Source organism: Alligator sinensis, unplaced genomic scaffold (genome assembly GCF_000455745.1).
Source record: "Alligator sinensis unplaced genomic scaffold, ASM45574v1 scaffold96_1, whole genome shotgun sequence".
Classification (NCBI taxonomy): Eukaryota; Metazoa; Chordata; order Crocodylia; family Alligatoridae; genus Alligator; species Alligator sinensis.
Genome location: NW_005842402.1, coordinates 811,433 through 827,880, shown reverse-complemented (window position 1 = coordinate 827,880; position 16,448 = coordinate 811,433). Strand labels below are relative to the sequence as shown.

Below are 16,448 nucleotides of genomic sequence, written 5' to 3'. Positions count from 1 at the left end.
AGTTTGAAGCAGAGAGGGATGAGCTGGGTAAGTGGCAGGTCTTGTGAGATCAGGCAGTCATAATGGTAGCATGCTGTGCACAGACTGAATAATGCTAAAGTCTAAAGTAACCAGCACTGAAGACAATGTATAGGGACTATATGAATGCTAGCTTCTTGGAATTACTGCTTTATAATTGGGACGTCCAGAGGGACAAGAAGAAAGGATTAAAGTCATATCCTTTCCCCAAAATCCTCCCACATGGACTGGGGTATTTGGAAACTACGTTTTGTTAAACCCTTTTCCTGCCTCCCAACCGATTCTCCAGACTCCTAGTTCCATGGTATTTTTCTTACCTAGGACTTCCTCTTATTGAAGGTAAATGGTTACTCTCCCAGGGGTATAGATGAAGGATTCTACTCTATTGATTATAGGATTCAAATCTGCCCTATTGCATCTAGGAAATTATTTGTTCTATTTTAGGTCAATACCATACCTCTGTCTGGACCATATTGATGCGACGTGACCGTAATGCTTTGACACAATTGTAGATATCCACAACACCTTCCCTTTCTGCCATGTCTAACATGATATCGATCACAATGTAACAGCCTGTTCGTCCAGCGCCAGCACTATAAAGAAGTAGGAAATAATTTCCAACCCAAAAAGTCCATTTCACAAACTTTACCAACTTTCACTGACATTTACAACAAAGTGCCTGAAACATTTTGATGAAATGCAGAAGTTCTCATATATTTCTTTTCAGCTTCCCCTTTTCTCTGTATACTGACATTTAGATACTTATGAAATATATATAAAAGCAAAAGCAAACACTTCTCATTGGAACTCATATGTTAAGTAAAAACAATAGTAGTGAGGTTCCTTTTTATTATCTCAAAAGGTTTCTTTGCAGCCTAGGAATAGTAAGTACATTTTAGCAGACTTTTTATAGAGTCTGTTAAAACGTAAACTCTTTATAGAGTAATATTTGTCAGCTTCCCTAAGGAAGATCAAACGTGACTTCCCCCGTATAAAAGTTTTAAAACAAGATGGTTAAGGATGTATTTTACAGCCATTTTCTCAAACTCTTCAAACTCTGGTTTGTCAATTACAACTCGTTTGTGCTTTTTAAGCATACATAGGATTCTTCCCTGCTTTAGAAAAAAACAAAATCTGTTGCAGATATTTGCAAAGAGATTTCATGCAATCTGTACAGAATCTGCAGAATGTCATTAAAACATCTCATAATGTTTGAGGGAAATTATATTTCAATGAAATGTTCCCCATACTTCAAACTGCAATATTTGTAGAGGGAACATCACAGAAAAAAACCTCTTTGTAGTTATTGCCATGACATCCAGTATCCAGACTCACTTGAAAATATTGCTTCACTTTTACTTGCATTTAATTTACTTAAACTTATATTTCCTTAAAGTTCATTTTAAATCTCAAAGAAGCTGCAACAAAAAATGTCACAAATTTTGCTCTACATCAACTTGAACGATAGCTTACTGTACCAGTACAATCTGATACTGTTTTCAGAGGAGGGAGGGGGAAAGGGTTTTCTGTCCATAATACCTAGGGAAATTCTACTAGAATCCAGCTACATTTGTGGCTAGATTAGTCTTGCTTCCAGTCCAAACAAGGACTTGAAGAACCTGAGCCATTCAAGAAGTTAGACAACAACTACTCTACAACGATCAAAGATAACACCTAGGCATAGTTTCATATAAAGCTGCTGAAAATTCATCTACCTCTGCTTTACGCACCTGCAATGTACAACAATAGGCCCAGCACTAGGAGGATTAGATAATTTGACTCGTCGTATAAATGAAAGAAGGCCTGTAGCATTGTAAGGAACTCCATGATCTGGCCATCCAGTGAAGTGGAACTGCTTAACTTCACGGATTTCATTGTAACCTCTCTGTCAAGACAACAATCTTTTTTTCAGAAGAGGGTTTAGCGCTCAATATTTTCTCTGAATCAAACAACAACAAAACTGTTAAACAAAACTGTTAAAAACTATATGTGGTTTTCATAAAATATTTTAAGCAAAAACCCCATAGCATTCCTTCATTAAAAACTTATTTAAATATAGTATATTTATTAAGAACCATGACAACTCCTGGACCTCCTTAGAATATTAACGAGAACAGAAATGATTTCAAACATCTTGGCATCTTATCACAAGAGGCTCATAAAGATGACATAATATGTTTCCTTGAGAACATACTGTAAATCTGAAACCCATATTTATAAAATGATACTAGTTCCATCTACTGTAGATTAAAAGTCCCATTAATTTTGAGCATCCATAAAAGCAGCAGAATGTTACTGAAGTTAGTCCCATCTCTTACCTGATGCAGCAGGATATTAGAAACATAAGAACTGCCATACTGGGTCAGACCAATGGTCCATCTAGTCCAGTATTCTGTCCCCAGCAGGGGACAGCCTTCCTTCTGCTGGAGTCACTGACCTGCCACCAGTCAGTGGCTGCTGCCCACTGACCTGCCACAGGATCCTGGTCCCCACCTGGGCTTGGACCCATGCTGCCCTACCCCAGTCAGTCCCCACTCCAGCCAGAAAAAACCCTCCACTCCACCTCTAGCTGTTCCGACAACACCTTTGTGTCTGCCTTGATGTGGCAAGTCCTGTGTTCTACTCCCTGGTGTTTGTGACCAGCTAAGTAAGCCAGCAGTGTGTTTCCCTCCTCCCTCTTGTGTCTCTCCATGTTTATCCCCTGATGCCAGCCAAAGCTCCAGCCCCCTGTCCACCTCTAGATCCCCAGACACGGTTGCCCAAAGCACAGACCTCCTAGCTGAGACCTTCTAAAAACCCTGCAGCTGGTAGTGCCAGCAACTGAGGTGCCTTTGATATACTGGAGAATCATCCTGGCCAACTTCATCTTCATCGGGGACCTCCTGGATTATGCCAGGCAGCAGTGGGTGGATCTCTCTGCACTGGCCCAGTGTATGGAGATGACTCTGCTGCATGCAACTTATTGTTTACACCAGGAGGGAACAGGGTATATCTAGAGTGACCTATCCCCAGTTCATTACCCACCCTGGAATTCACCATCATTGGTTTAGAGATACCAGTAGATACATCTCTCCTGTTCTGTTTAACAGTTATTGATAGAGCTATTATCTATGAATTTGTCAAATCCTTTTTTTTAACCTGGCTATACCACAGGTTAACTGCCTTCCACGTAAAAAAAGTAACAATGCCTAAAATGGTCGGTTTCTACCCCAAGGAATGGCAGGTAGTTAACAGCAATATATTTGGTCCCAGAACAGATGTTGACTATCGATGAAGGAAAGGGAAAAGAAGAAATACTATTAACAAAATATACTAAGGTACAAGGGTTATGGTAATATACATGACAAGGAACCACTGATGCTGACATATTCCTCTTAAGGCAAAATAATATTTACTGCTTTATTGAATTGTAAATTAGGCAGGATGATTTGTTATTCTATTTGAACAGGTGCAAGTCTCTGCTTAGCATATTGAACTGCTGGGAAACAATATTTTGAAGACATCTTTCAAAGTACTTACCCTTTCAAGGGTGAATGTCCTGACTACGTATTCTGCAAGTGGTTCCATTTCTATGCAAGTAACTTTGAAGTCACCATAAACTTCAGTGTCATCAGGCCAGTACTTGTAGCACTTGACCTAAATACAAAATTAAAAGGTGAAAATTAAAGCACGAGAAAATGAAAGCAAGATAAATGGTAACTAAATATGCTATGATTTATTTACTTCCGAAATGACACTGCCATAACCTGATCTCCATTGGGGCTCACATACACTTAATACCAATCAGGATTTCCCATAATTTGAAGGAATTTACAACACATCATACTACTTTTTAAGGGTGTCTATACACATGCTCTGGGGTGGGTGGGAGGGGTGGGGTTTAATTAGAGTAGCTCTGAGAGCACCTATGTGCCTTAAATGCAGAGTTCCGTCATGTGTATAGGTGCCCTAAATGCCCAATTAGATTTCTGAAATAGTGAAACTGAATTCCTTAACTTCTGAGATAGGTGATTTAAAATCTGATTTCTACCTTATACTAAAGATACTGTGTGCTTGTTCTTTAGCCAGGTAGTTATGACCATTTGAGTAGGGGAATATACAAATGATGCTTATGTACTCGATTGTGTTACGACTTCTGGATTTAGGCAGCATCGATCTCATAAAAACAATACACCATCATCTGCTGCACTAGCTCTTCTTTATAGAGCTGTCACATTTTAATTTGCTATTTTAAGCTGCAAGGATATATGAACATAGCAATATACTATCTAGTCTCTCCATTTCCAAAAGCAGGGGTCCACTTGTCAAGACCCTATTGTTCCTTCTCTGACTGTGAGAAGTCATGGATTATTAGTAACTCTTTTATTAGGTTGTACTGGTTTTAAAATCAAGTTACTTACCCGCCCAACTTCAACTAAATTTGTAACCATCACAACACAAGCCGATTGCTCCTGCCATATCATCCTCCAGAAATCATATACTGTTTCATGGACTGGACCTGAAAGAAAACCAATACTTCAATATTATATAATAAAACAACAATAGAAGTAAATAGGAGAACCAAAATCTCTTTGCACAATAAGTTATTTGTTCATATTTGGAGGGGTCTAATAGTCCTTACATCACCATACTGATCACAACTCTTAAACTGTAATGTTATTTTGAATAAGCCCAGGAGTATCTCAATTTAATCAAATTACAACTTGAAAGAAGGTAAGTATTTGATCACTATGCTAGAATCTGAGATATATCCAGGATGGAACCATGTGTGTATATGTCCCTATTTTTGTTTTATTTTTAAAACTTGTAAATTAAGTTAATCATAAATTCCAGTTTAGGCACCTCGCAAACACTTGACAAAAGACCCAAACCTTTCACTGTAGGCTGCCAAGTAAGATTAAATACAACTTGCAACAAAAGGTGTGTCCAATATGCAACCCCACAACCTGAGGGTTCACAAGACTTTTCTGGGAGGTATGCTGGAGAAATTGTGTAATGACAGACTTAATTTTCATTATAATAATAATTGGCATTTAAGCTGTTAAAATATAAAATGTATGCTGGTAGGATATGTGGGCAGGTGGTAAATCTGGAAGGGGGTACTCAATAAGAAAAAGTTTGAGAACCTCTGCATTAGAGTTTATGACTGTATCCATTAGCTTGCTAAAACACAACTAAAATTCCAATCTAGATAAAAGCTATGCAAGTAGGTGTGTATATATATTAGACAGAGTATTAAAGACTCTGGATAGGGAAAAACAAAAGAACAACATTTTACGGGCCATTTTTTTTAAAACAGGCACCCATTTAAATTATAACTTTGCACGTGCAATCAAATATAATGATTAAGAAATGATCAGATGGAGGCATTTCATTACCTGGATTAAGAGCATAAACATTTAGCTATATGCTGCAAACCTATCAGATTTATGCCTGTAATTGATCGCAAATGCAAAATTAGAGGCAATCTTCAAAATGTATCCATATAGTATGAAATAAAAACTATTCATCCTACTTGTTTATTTTTTATAACTTGCATAGCTTAATTTCAGATGTCAAGGGACCCATTTATGCAGAAATTGACACCTTTTCTTCTAATTCTTCTTTTACTTGCAGAGTATTGAATTTCAAAGACCATCTCCTCTTCTCTAGTTTTGGCTTATCTAAAAAAACCTGCTGCAACATTATTTTATTTGCATTATTTATCCCAGCAATACTGGTCTTGGATGGACACCATGCAGTAGGATAGTATGTTGAATTATGAGAAGAAAACCCCCTCAGCCAGGATGAATGTTTTCTGTTTTTCTAGCCCATGTGCTTCTCCCAGGCTCACTTCACAATTGGAAATTACTGTGGTAACTAGTGGCATTATTGACTGAACTTACAGGAGAAACATTAATATGAGGAGTTAGTCAATATCTAATTAGTGTGACATATTAGTGCAAGTTTTCATTTATGCAACGTACACCTGGGTAAATTATGCAAAACTGCTGTAACAGAGAAAAATAAACAGCAACTGTTGCACACTATAAATCATACCAAATCTGGTACCATTTTGTTATGCAACAATACAGATAGACCATTATGGAACAGGTTTGTTGGCTGACATTTACTCGAGCAAAGTCTTACCTTGGGTTGCAATATAGTGACTTGGTCTCTGATATCCCTAAAAAGTCAAAACAGGTTCATATGAGTACTGTAATACTGACAAAAGCACTGGAGGCAGGGAGGGTAGGAGGGAGGAAAGGAGGGGGAAATGAAGGCATAATGGATTGCAGACATGTTAGTTATAGAGACAACCTTTTCAGAACAGATTAGTGGTTAAGAGCTGTATGCGCTCATAACTGAAACAAGTCTATTCAGACTGAAAAGGTTCAAATGGTTACAGATAGAATGGAAAAATTAACATCTGACTTGAACGTACATTGTACTGTAACAGTAAATATTATTTTAGTCAGGTCACTGGCCCTTTAAATTGGTCTTGTTTTGACATGTCTTCCCCTGCTGAGTGTACTGGATGGCTTATTTAAAAATTGGTAGCGAAAATGGCCTTTGCCTTCACAGTATCTAAAGAACCAGGCATTGTTCCTAATTTATATGCCATGAAACAAGTATATACTTCACATTTTCTTAAAAAAATTATTATTACTAATGTATGAAAGATGTATAGAAGAGCCATAAATAAATAAGAATAGTGGTAGAGCTGGACAATGTGTGCGTGCACAGAATCAAGGACCTGCTGTAACTGGCTTCAACAGAATTTTCTGCAGAATATGTTCAATGCTATGCAAAATATGTGCATATTATATTACATATGATACACACACTAGTATATACACACACATATATGGCAGTAAACCTATTCACAGCCAATCCCAACCAATTAGTTGGACACATCCCATCACTTTACAGTGAGGGTGGCCAAAATATGGAATAAGCTTCCAAGGGAAGTGGTGCTGTCCCTTTCCTTGGAGGTGTTTAAAATGAGATTGGATAAACACCTGGCTGGGATCATCTGACCCCAGCACTCATTCCTGCCCGGAAGAGGGGATCGGACTCGATGATCTAATAGGTCCCTTCCGACTCTAACAACTACGAAACTTGCTGTTCTGCCCACCATTAACTATCAATTCTTAGCATACGAACAAGACAAATAGACCTGCCTGACCTGTACTAAATCAAGTCTGGCAGATGGGAATTTAGTAGCACTAGGTTGCATGTAAACAATATCAAACATCACGCTGTACAAACATAAGAGAAATAACTCTTATTATAGTTTAACAAAGTATATAAATACCAGTACCCATTACTGGTACGGTGAGTCATGAAACTGAAGAATTTCCATGTATTATGAAGATTCATCCTCTCTTTCTGAGAACTTCTTAAGCAACTTGGCCAGGGATTAAATACTATCCTTTGGGCCTCAGAAAAAGACTTCTAAAGAGGGTTTTATTTTTTGCCTTGAGAGTGGGGATAGAATTATACTGAATATTAGGTATTTCCAAAAAAATCCCACAGAAGGATAATACAGTCTTCCATGAGGTCTTAATATTCAGCACCACCTTCAAACAACAGAAATAGAATGCATTCCTAGCTTCTTTATACTGAAATAATGCTTTGAGCAAAGTGCCACTATAAATATGCAGTCTCCCTCTTGGGTTATGATGAGGTGGCATTTATTTTTAATGAGAAAATAGTACCTTTGAGAAGTAGGGTTTATTATAAAGTCGTAGAACTTTTGTGGAAGTCCCTTGGAAAAATATCATTGGGCCTACAAATCACAGAGGGTGAGGTAAAAGGTCCAGTGCTACATATGTTATTGAAACTTTACACCCTAGAATATCTTAAACATTTTATAAAGCACTGCTGGAAGAAGAAATGTAGCTTGGTGCTACATACCTGAAAGATTATGAAACCCTCCTGTCCCCCCCTCAACCTGTTAAAACATACACTAGATATTGTGGATTACACTTTTTTAATAGGCCTTTTATTTACCCAAATTATCTCCTGTGTCTTTGCTTTCTTATCCCAAACAATGCCATATTTTGCTGACCAAGAAACATGGCAAAGATCATTCAAGTTTCTAGTGCCTTTAAGTTATTTCTTAGCAAAATGTGGAAATCAAAAATGAAATTTGAAAAAGAAAAGTTTTCTACAGATGAAATCAGAAAATCTATACTACCTCTCAAAAATTATATGTTTGTGTATATACTACATAATATCCAATATAGGGCACCTGCATAACAAATATGAATTAAGTATTCAACTTGTCTAGAAATACACAAAAGATGGCTTCTCTTTTAAAAATAATTAAAAAGTTGGTATTATTCTTACCTTCTTCAGAAGCACATATTAGAAATGCCTCTTAAGTATGTTTTCAGAACCACTACCATACAGCTTACTACCCAACTTTTCACATACAAATGGCAGGGGAAAACTAGTAACCCAGACCATCATAAAATAACATGTATGTGAACATCAATTTTTCTTAAATAGACAAGGTCATCTGGTTTATCTAACAATAGCCTGAGATATGTCAGGGCTAAGTACAGACAGTCAAAAACCCCAAGGCTGAATTGATTCAATATTCACAGGCTGTCTAAGCTGCCTAGACTGAACCGATAAGCAAGTGAAAAGACTTTCAGTTTTGATTCTGGAAATGCAGCTACATGCCTGTAGTGGCCCAGGCCAGAAGCCAGCAGTGCTAGAACATGCCTCCCTGCTTGGCTGGAGCAGACAGCTTGGCCCAAGTTTCGCCCATCCACCCTGTGAGGGGAGGATTTCAGGGGAGGTGCAAAGCATCCTGGGATGCTGAGGGACTGTGAGCTAACTTGAATCTGTAGGGGATCTGGGACAGAATTTCAGTAAACTGATTTAACCTAAATCAATTAAGTCTGATACTACATTCATCCAGGTTTATCTGAAACAGGTTTGGGCCATTTTGCAAGCAGTTTATGTGCAGTGAACTTCTGCTGTGGTACAGATATAAACCCATTTCTGGCCACTTATACTGGTTTATGTGCAACTTCTATCTCTAGCTCAAAAGTCTAAACTAATATTTTCATAAAGTACATACAAAAATATTCACAGCAAAGAAATGATAAAAACAGATGAGTAAATTAAATGAAGCATGCACAAATATCTAACAACAAAAATAGAAGTGTAAAGTAATTAAGAACAATGTCCATGTTAAATATTTATAATAGGATGCTGTTATTCACATATAGTGGTACTTACATCCCTGTACAGCCAAATCTACAGCCCAAACCAAAGTCAGATGTGAAAGAAAGCACAATAATGTCAGTGAGTACTAGGACGTAGAACAAGGAAAGTGTACATTTTGTTCTTAATTTAAAAGCTTTCAATAAATTTGTAGGCATGCAAATAAATTTGTAACATGCAAAAGTTTTGCATACAGAAGCTGCAGAGTGAGAGAAAGCCTTGCAATCCACTTACATCTATGTAGTTGGCATTAATGTAATCTGAAGAAGGATCATCCTCAACAGGTTGCAAAATCACTCTGGAGTGGTCATCTGTAAATTTATTATAGGAAACAGACCAAAAGTCTACTTTCATATGGCTCCAATATATGTGAATTACAAAAATATTATAATTTTATGGAAAGGCTTCTGGGAAACTTTTTTATTTAGCCTCACTGCTTGATATTTTAGGAACTTTAAATGATAAGGATTTGCATGGAGCCCTTTTGTTCAAGGGCCTCAACATGTTTCAGGCAGACAAGGTTCTTTGGGTGAATCTGCCTACACCCCTCAACATGTTTTACAAACTTTAATTAAGCTTCATTAATTCTGTGCAGGTGGCAGGTATCATAATGTTACACATGGTAAACAGGCAACTAATCTAAGTGACTTGTTCAGGAATTAAAGTTAGTGGCAGGGAGCGTCATCTAGAGAACCAGGATAGTCCTGGCTCCCACTCCTGCACTCCCCCACTGCTAAAGGTCATATCTATATCCTCAAAAACCTTCCAAGTGCTTCATGGTAACAAGCTTTCAGTTACTTAAATTGCTAAGCAGCTAAATCTGTGCCTATCAACTTTCACTTAGCTACTTCCCCAATGACATTATAATTACACATGCAACTCACTTTGTACAATAGAAATCAAATGTGTTCCTCCTGTGCATGAATCTAAGCTATCATAAGCTTTAAATCTGAGAACTAGAGTGGGGCTACTTGGTCCTAATCACCAATGTAAAACACACCAGTGCTAAATAACAAGAGTTCTGACACACTGGCCCCTGAGCTGCAACAAAAAATAAGGTGTGAATAGCCTGCTACACTTTAACCAAAAATACAATTTTAGTTGCAGAAAACCACCATTTAAGTAAGACCCAAATAATTTTGTTAGCTTGCCATTCTCAAATGATCACCACCACTTGCATATAGTTTGGTACAAACACAAAATTCTACCCACATTAGAAGGAGAAAATCTTGAATTAATTTAACTGTTGAAAGACAATGACAAAAATTCAAGAGACAGCACTGTAATTCTGTACTGAATGATAGCAAGCATTTAATTTTATAAGTGGATGTACAACTGGATTATGGAATTATGTCTTTTCAGTTTAAACATATATACAAGAACTACAGCAGTGCAGAAGAATTTCTATGAATATTACCAAACATTTCTCACCAGCTATCTGTGTACTTACATGCAATAATGTTTCCATATCGGTTCTTTGTTCTGTTTTGATCTTTTTTAGCAACATCCCAAGAAGCTGACTGCCCCTCAAAGAAACTCTATATTTAAAAAAATTACACAGATATGGAAAGTATTAAAAATGAAATCATTAAACTAAACAAACCAAGAATACAAACTACTCAAGATTTGGCAAAACTATTGCTAAATACATTTTTTTCTGCACAGTACAACAATTCTCTGCCATAAAAGAATCTCACATTTGAGGGTCTGGATACACACTTGCATCTTTGCTAGCAGAGATGCATGGAGAATCTGACCTGCCTTCATAAAATGTCTTATAATATATTTGTACTTCTAGGCTTTTTACTCTCATCTTACTGATTGCCCAGCAATCTGTTTTCTACACAAGTACTTGAGAATAGGTGGGTCTGAATGAATTCAAGTCAGCAAAGCCTGATGAACTTCATCCCAGGATACCGAAGAACCTGGCAGAGGAGATCTCAGAGCCCTTGGCAGTGATCTTCATGAAGTCACGGGAAACACGCCAGGTACCAGAGAATGGAAACGGGCCAACAAATGCCCCTCCTCAAAAAAGGCAAAAAGAAGGAGCTGCAGAACTGTAAACCAGTTACCCTCACCTCAATGCCCAGGAAGTTACTGGAGCATATCCTAAGGAAGGCCATTTGTGAGCATCTGCAGGAGGAAAGGCTGATCACAAGCACCCAGCACGGATTTACCAGAAACAAATCATGTCAAACAAACTTGATCTCCTGCCTTAACAAAATAACCACATGGGTGGATGAAGGGAATGCTTTGGATATAGTTTATCTGGTTGTTCGATGTGTTTATTAATGATTTGATGCTAGCACGGAAAGCTTCTTGAACAAATTTGCATATGACACTAAATTGAGGACTGCAAATACACTGTTGGATGGGAGTGCGATTCAGAAGGATCTTGACTGATTGCAAAGGGGAGCTGGAGCTAACAGGATGAAGTCCAGTGCTGACAAATGCAAGGTGATACATCCTGGGAAGGACAATCATAACTACACATTCAAAATGGGCAACACTTGGCTACATGGCAGCACTATGGAAAAGGATCTGAGAGTCTTGGTAGATCACAGACTCAGTATGGGTCTGCAGTGTGACACAGCTGCACACAAGGCAAATACATCAATAGAAGCATTAGGTGCAAGACACAAGAGGTGCTTCTCATCTTGGCACTGGTTAGGCCTACAGTACTGTGTGCAGTGCTCTCCACAGTTTAAAAAGGATGTGGAGAAGTTAGAGAAAGTTCAGTCTGGCAACAAAAATGATAACATGCTTGGAAGACAAGTCATAGGAGGAGAGCTTAAAGGAAACAGGCATATTTAGCTTGTGGAAAAGGTGCTTAAAAGGGAACACGACAGTAGTCTTCAAATATCCTCTCATTACTTTTCTTGAGATTCTCCCACTATTGAAGAAATATCACTGTCAAATTCTTTTTCTTTTTTTTTTTTTAAATCTCATTACACTTGGTATAGTAATCCAGAACACTCATGTCAAATATGATGCCATATTAATAAGGTACTTTTTCTGGTAAAATAATTAATTAGTAAACCAGTGAAATTTTACCTCATATTCCTCTTTAAAACCATAACTGTCCGATGTCTTCATTAGGTTAATATGTTGCAGCAAATCAGCTACTCTGATAGCTGGGTGCAGCTGTCCAGTCTGGTATGGGGACTCTGTTCCTTCACATAAGTAGCGGGGAACATCTAGCAGACGACTAGATTCTGCTGTCGCACTGTGATTCTCATCTGTGGTGATAAGAAACCAGAGACTTGGATATCAGTTAGACTAACAATAGTATATGTCTTGAATATGTAACAGCTACAGTAGAATTTTAAATCAGCTATTGAAACAGATATTATGCTCAACTCCTCCACCCAAGCTTATGAAAGTACAAGTTAGCACCTAGCATATTCTAGGTGTTAAATTAATATATGTATTTATTTATTGGATTGCTCAAATTGAAGTTTGCAGTTCTCTTTTCTGTAAAAATAAATGTCTAGGGGTACCTTCTCAAAAAAGTTACACTATTGTTTCTAATGGCCTTTATTTTTTTTAAGAAACGCCATTCTTTTGGTGCCATTGTAGAAGTTAAACTTGATTTAAAAAACCCTACAAACATATATAAAAAGATGGTAATACTATACAATAAGCAATTAAATGAGGCTATTTTCCTAATGCTACCAGTATATCATGACATTATATCCAGAATCAGTGAGTTCTGATCCCAAAGAGAGAAACATACAGAAGAAGAAACACCATACATTCCAACACATACTGTTCATCATAAACATTATTTCGGTCTGACTTCAAATTCATCATACTAGTAGTAATGGAGGTGTTAGTACTGCCATTGTGTATTCAACAGAACAGATGAGCCAGCAAGTGTGCTAGTTTCAGCAGGGCAGTCTCTACTTTAAATAATGGGGGCTCATGTATATGCCACAATTTTTCTCTTTCATGTGCTGCAACTGCGTGTCTTTTACACAAGCGGGATTTCCCAACACTTTAAAGTCTTTTTTGTGCATTAAAATAAAACTCCTTGGACATAGTTTAGTTTGGCTCGCTGGGAATTAGTGTCACATCCATGGATTCATCGTGTGCAAGCACAAAGGTGCTCAAAGACATGTAATGAGCCTCTTTGTCCATCAGACAGTGCTGCAACTTTTTTGTAGTTCACCCCTTTGAATTGCTTTTGCTTTTTTTTCTTGTATGGTTTGCCAGCTCCTTGCTTCCACAGCTGCACGGCAGGGCATGGGTATGGGGTGGGTGGGGGCCCTGGGCCATGGGGGAAGCACTGGACTGTCCTGGTCTTCTGTGATGCCAGCCAAGGACCCAGCTTAATTACTTCAAAAACCTAGTGCATGTAAACACAGATGCAATGCTCTAAGGCTTAATTGTTTTAAAACCTAGTGGATGCAAACATAGATGCAATGCTCCAAAATAAAGAAGTTTAAATTTTATAAACCTATTTAATTTAATGAGGATAACAACCCGTGGTGTGTACAGGTGCCCTGAGATGCTATTTAAGAAACCAGTTTTTAAAATTTGTATTAGTATTTAACAACTGTTCTATCATAAAGGATTCCAAAGCACTTCTCAAACTTAAACTGATGTAACAGGCTCAAATGTAATCAACCCGTTGCTTAAATGCTGCAGTTTTTAAAATCCTACTGACTGCTTAGTCTTGGAAGAAAGATTTTTACTGAAATAGGGGAAGTATTTAGGAAAAGTATCATTGCAGAAAACAAAATTTGGATATTAGATTATTCAACATGTGTTGCTATTGCTTCCCTACATTCTTATTAAGAAAGAGTTCACTTATCATTGAAATCACTGCACTAGTGATCTAACATGTTGCTTTGTTCCTTGTTCCTCTCAAATAATCAAACCCTTCCCCCAACAACAACATTTTAAGGTTTGGAGAGGGACTTAAAAATTCTCTATAGGTTTCCCAAAAGTACAAAATCCTTGCTGTCTTTATCAAAAGAAACACTAAAGTTAGTAACCTAGCTCCTTAAGCTGTCACACATGAGTTGCTAATTTCAATACATTTATGCCTCATTGAATCACCTAATAGCATGAGTGACATGTACCAGTCACTTTTTACTATGGTATTATACATATTAAACCATACACATCTCAAACAATCTCTTGATTTGCAGTTCTCCACAATTCCATGCAGTGTACTTACCCGTAATAGGTACTTTAACCCATTGAAGCAGTAAAAAACAATGAGTGAACAGAATGTAAGACATTTATTTTAAGTCTGTATTAGATTAGAAAATGACTAAAAGAAAAATAGCATTAAAAGTTGTGGAAGCTTCATAATATGCAACATTTAAAGTCGTTTCTTCAATATATGAGTGCTTTCATGCCATCAAGTGAAATGATAAAGACTTAAGAGCAAAATTACCAAAGTAAGTTGCTACCAATGTACATAGAATGCAATGAGATATTAATATTCTAAACATGAAGAAAAGGATCACCCAGTACAATTACAATCTAATAGAAGCCTCAGATAAAATAAAACTAATTTCCTATAGTTTTGGTCCCATAAAATGCTTCTCATCTGTGAAAAGTTTACTGTGATGTGAATAATACATAAACTACAAAACTGCCCTTTGATTAGCCCATAGGCCTTGTTCTTCATAGTAGTATGTTAGAGTATAGTCTCAATAGATTAACCTTTCAATATCAACTATGTGGTTCCTGTAAATGAATCTGAAGTTTCAGTAGCTCTGGTGACATTGAAAATATTATTGGACCCACCACTAGTGGTGGGATAAACAGCATCAGGGAGCCATGTACATTAATACAGCTGTTACACATCCTCAGCTGGCAACATCGCCAATGGGGTCCACATCCCAGATTTAAGTAGCAGACTATGTCCCTATTTGCCCCACCTCCTAATTTCCAGCCCCTCTAGGAGTCCTGCAGGCCAGACAGTATGGCTCTGTGGCTTGGATCTGGCTTGTAGGCTGTATGTTTGACATTCCTGGTAAAGAGAACATTATAGTAATGGGTATACAGGTGGTTGAAAAACCCGACTCAGAGTAATTATCAATGGTTAGCCAGGAAGACTTTTCATTAGGATCTTCAGGGCTTTATCCCTGGACTACCCAATATTTTCATGTAATGACTTGAATTATAGAAGTGTGGTTAGAAAAAATGCAAAAGACATCAAGCAAACACTTTGGAGGACAGAAGCAGAATTTGAAATGATCTTGCTAAATTGGAGATACAGGGCAAAATCAACCAAATTAAATTTAACAAAGACAACTAAAAAGTGTATTAACACTTCCAAAGGAGAAATCAAATGTACAGATACAAAATAGGGAGTTACTAGTTAGGCAACAGTATTGGGGTTTACAGTGAATCACAAACTGAACGTGAGTCAACAGCATGATGCAGATACAAAAAGAAACATATCCCATTTGAGGATGTATTAACAAAAATGTCATATATAAGAGAAGGGATGGAACACATTCTTAATATTAGTTCAGAGTCCCAATGAGAGCAATAAGAATGTTAAAAATCTAAAAAATAACCTACGAGGAAAGGTTAAATAATTTGGATTTGTTTAAACTGGAAAATTGAAGACAAGGTAGGCAGTGTGGACAAAGGGGACTGGAGGCCTTCCCGTATGGAAAGAGCTGTTATAAAAAGGATAATAATGAATTGACATCCTCCATGTCTACTGGGGATTGAGAAGGAAGAAATTAGTTTAATTAGCAGGAAAGTTGACTGAAGTTAGGTATCAGGGAAAAACTAACTCTAACAGTAGTAAATCACTTGAAAAGATTACTGAAGAAGGCTGCGAAATCTCCCTTATTGGAGGTTTTTAAGAACAGGTTAGAGAAACATCAGATAGGAAAGGGTTAGGCATAGTTAATTGTGCCTCAGCAGAGTGAAGGTGGAGTATATTACCTGATAGGTCCTTAAAGCTCTAAATTTCTATTATTTTAATTTCCAGTCTAAATGTATTAATGCATAATACATAGCCATTTATTGTCCTTATTAATGTAACCAGGGTAACTGACGGAAATATAATACTATGCATTAGATTTTATCACACCAGGAAAAAGAATAAACTAATTTTTTCCACTACTTTTTATAATCCTTCCGTAAAAAAAGTAATTTCTTTAATGCTGTTTGTAAGGCAAAACCCCCATATGCCTGTTCAATTTTTAAAGTTACTCCAAAGTCAACGTAGC

General features: G+C 37.2%; 1 protein-coding gene across 1 annotated transcript in view; it reads right to left on the bottom strand.

The window, feature by feature from the left end:
- PTPRK (protein tyrosine phosphatase, receptor type K) overlaps positions 1-16,448 on the bottom strand; it is a 570,492-nt gene that overhangs the window by 14,971 nt on the left and 539,073 nt on the right. The window contains exons 18-25 of the mRNA XM_025211350.1: positions 12,295-12,479; positions 10,691-10,778; positions 9,475-9,551; positions 6,148-6,184; positions 4,419-4,516; positions 3,538-3,654; positions 1,749-1,903; positions 476-611 (exon numbers count right to left, since the gene is read on the bottom strand). Coding sequence (XP_025067135.1) covers positions 476-611; positions 1,749-1,903; positions 3,538-3,654; positions 4,419-4,516; positions 6,148-6,184; positions 9,475-9,551; positions 10,691-10,778; positions 12,295-12,479 — 893 coding nt within the window. The remainder of the gene's footprint in view (positions 1-475; positions 612-1,748; positions 1,904-3,537; positions 3,655-4,418; positions 4,517-6,147; positions 6,185-9,474; positions 9,552-10,690; positions 10,779-12,294; positions 12,480-16,448) is intronic.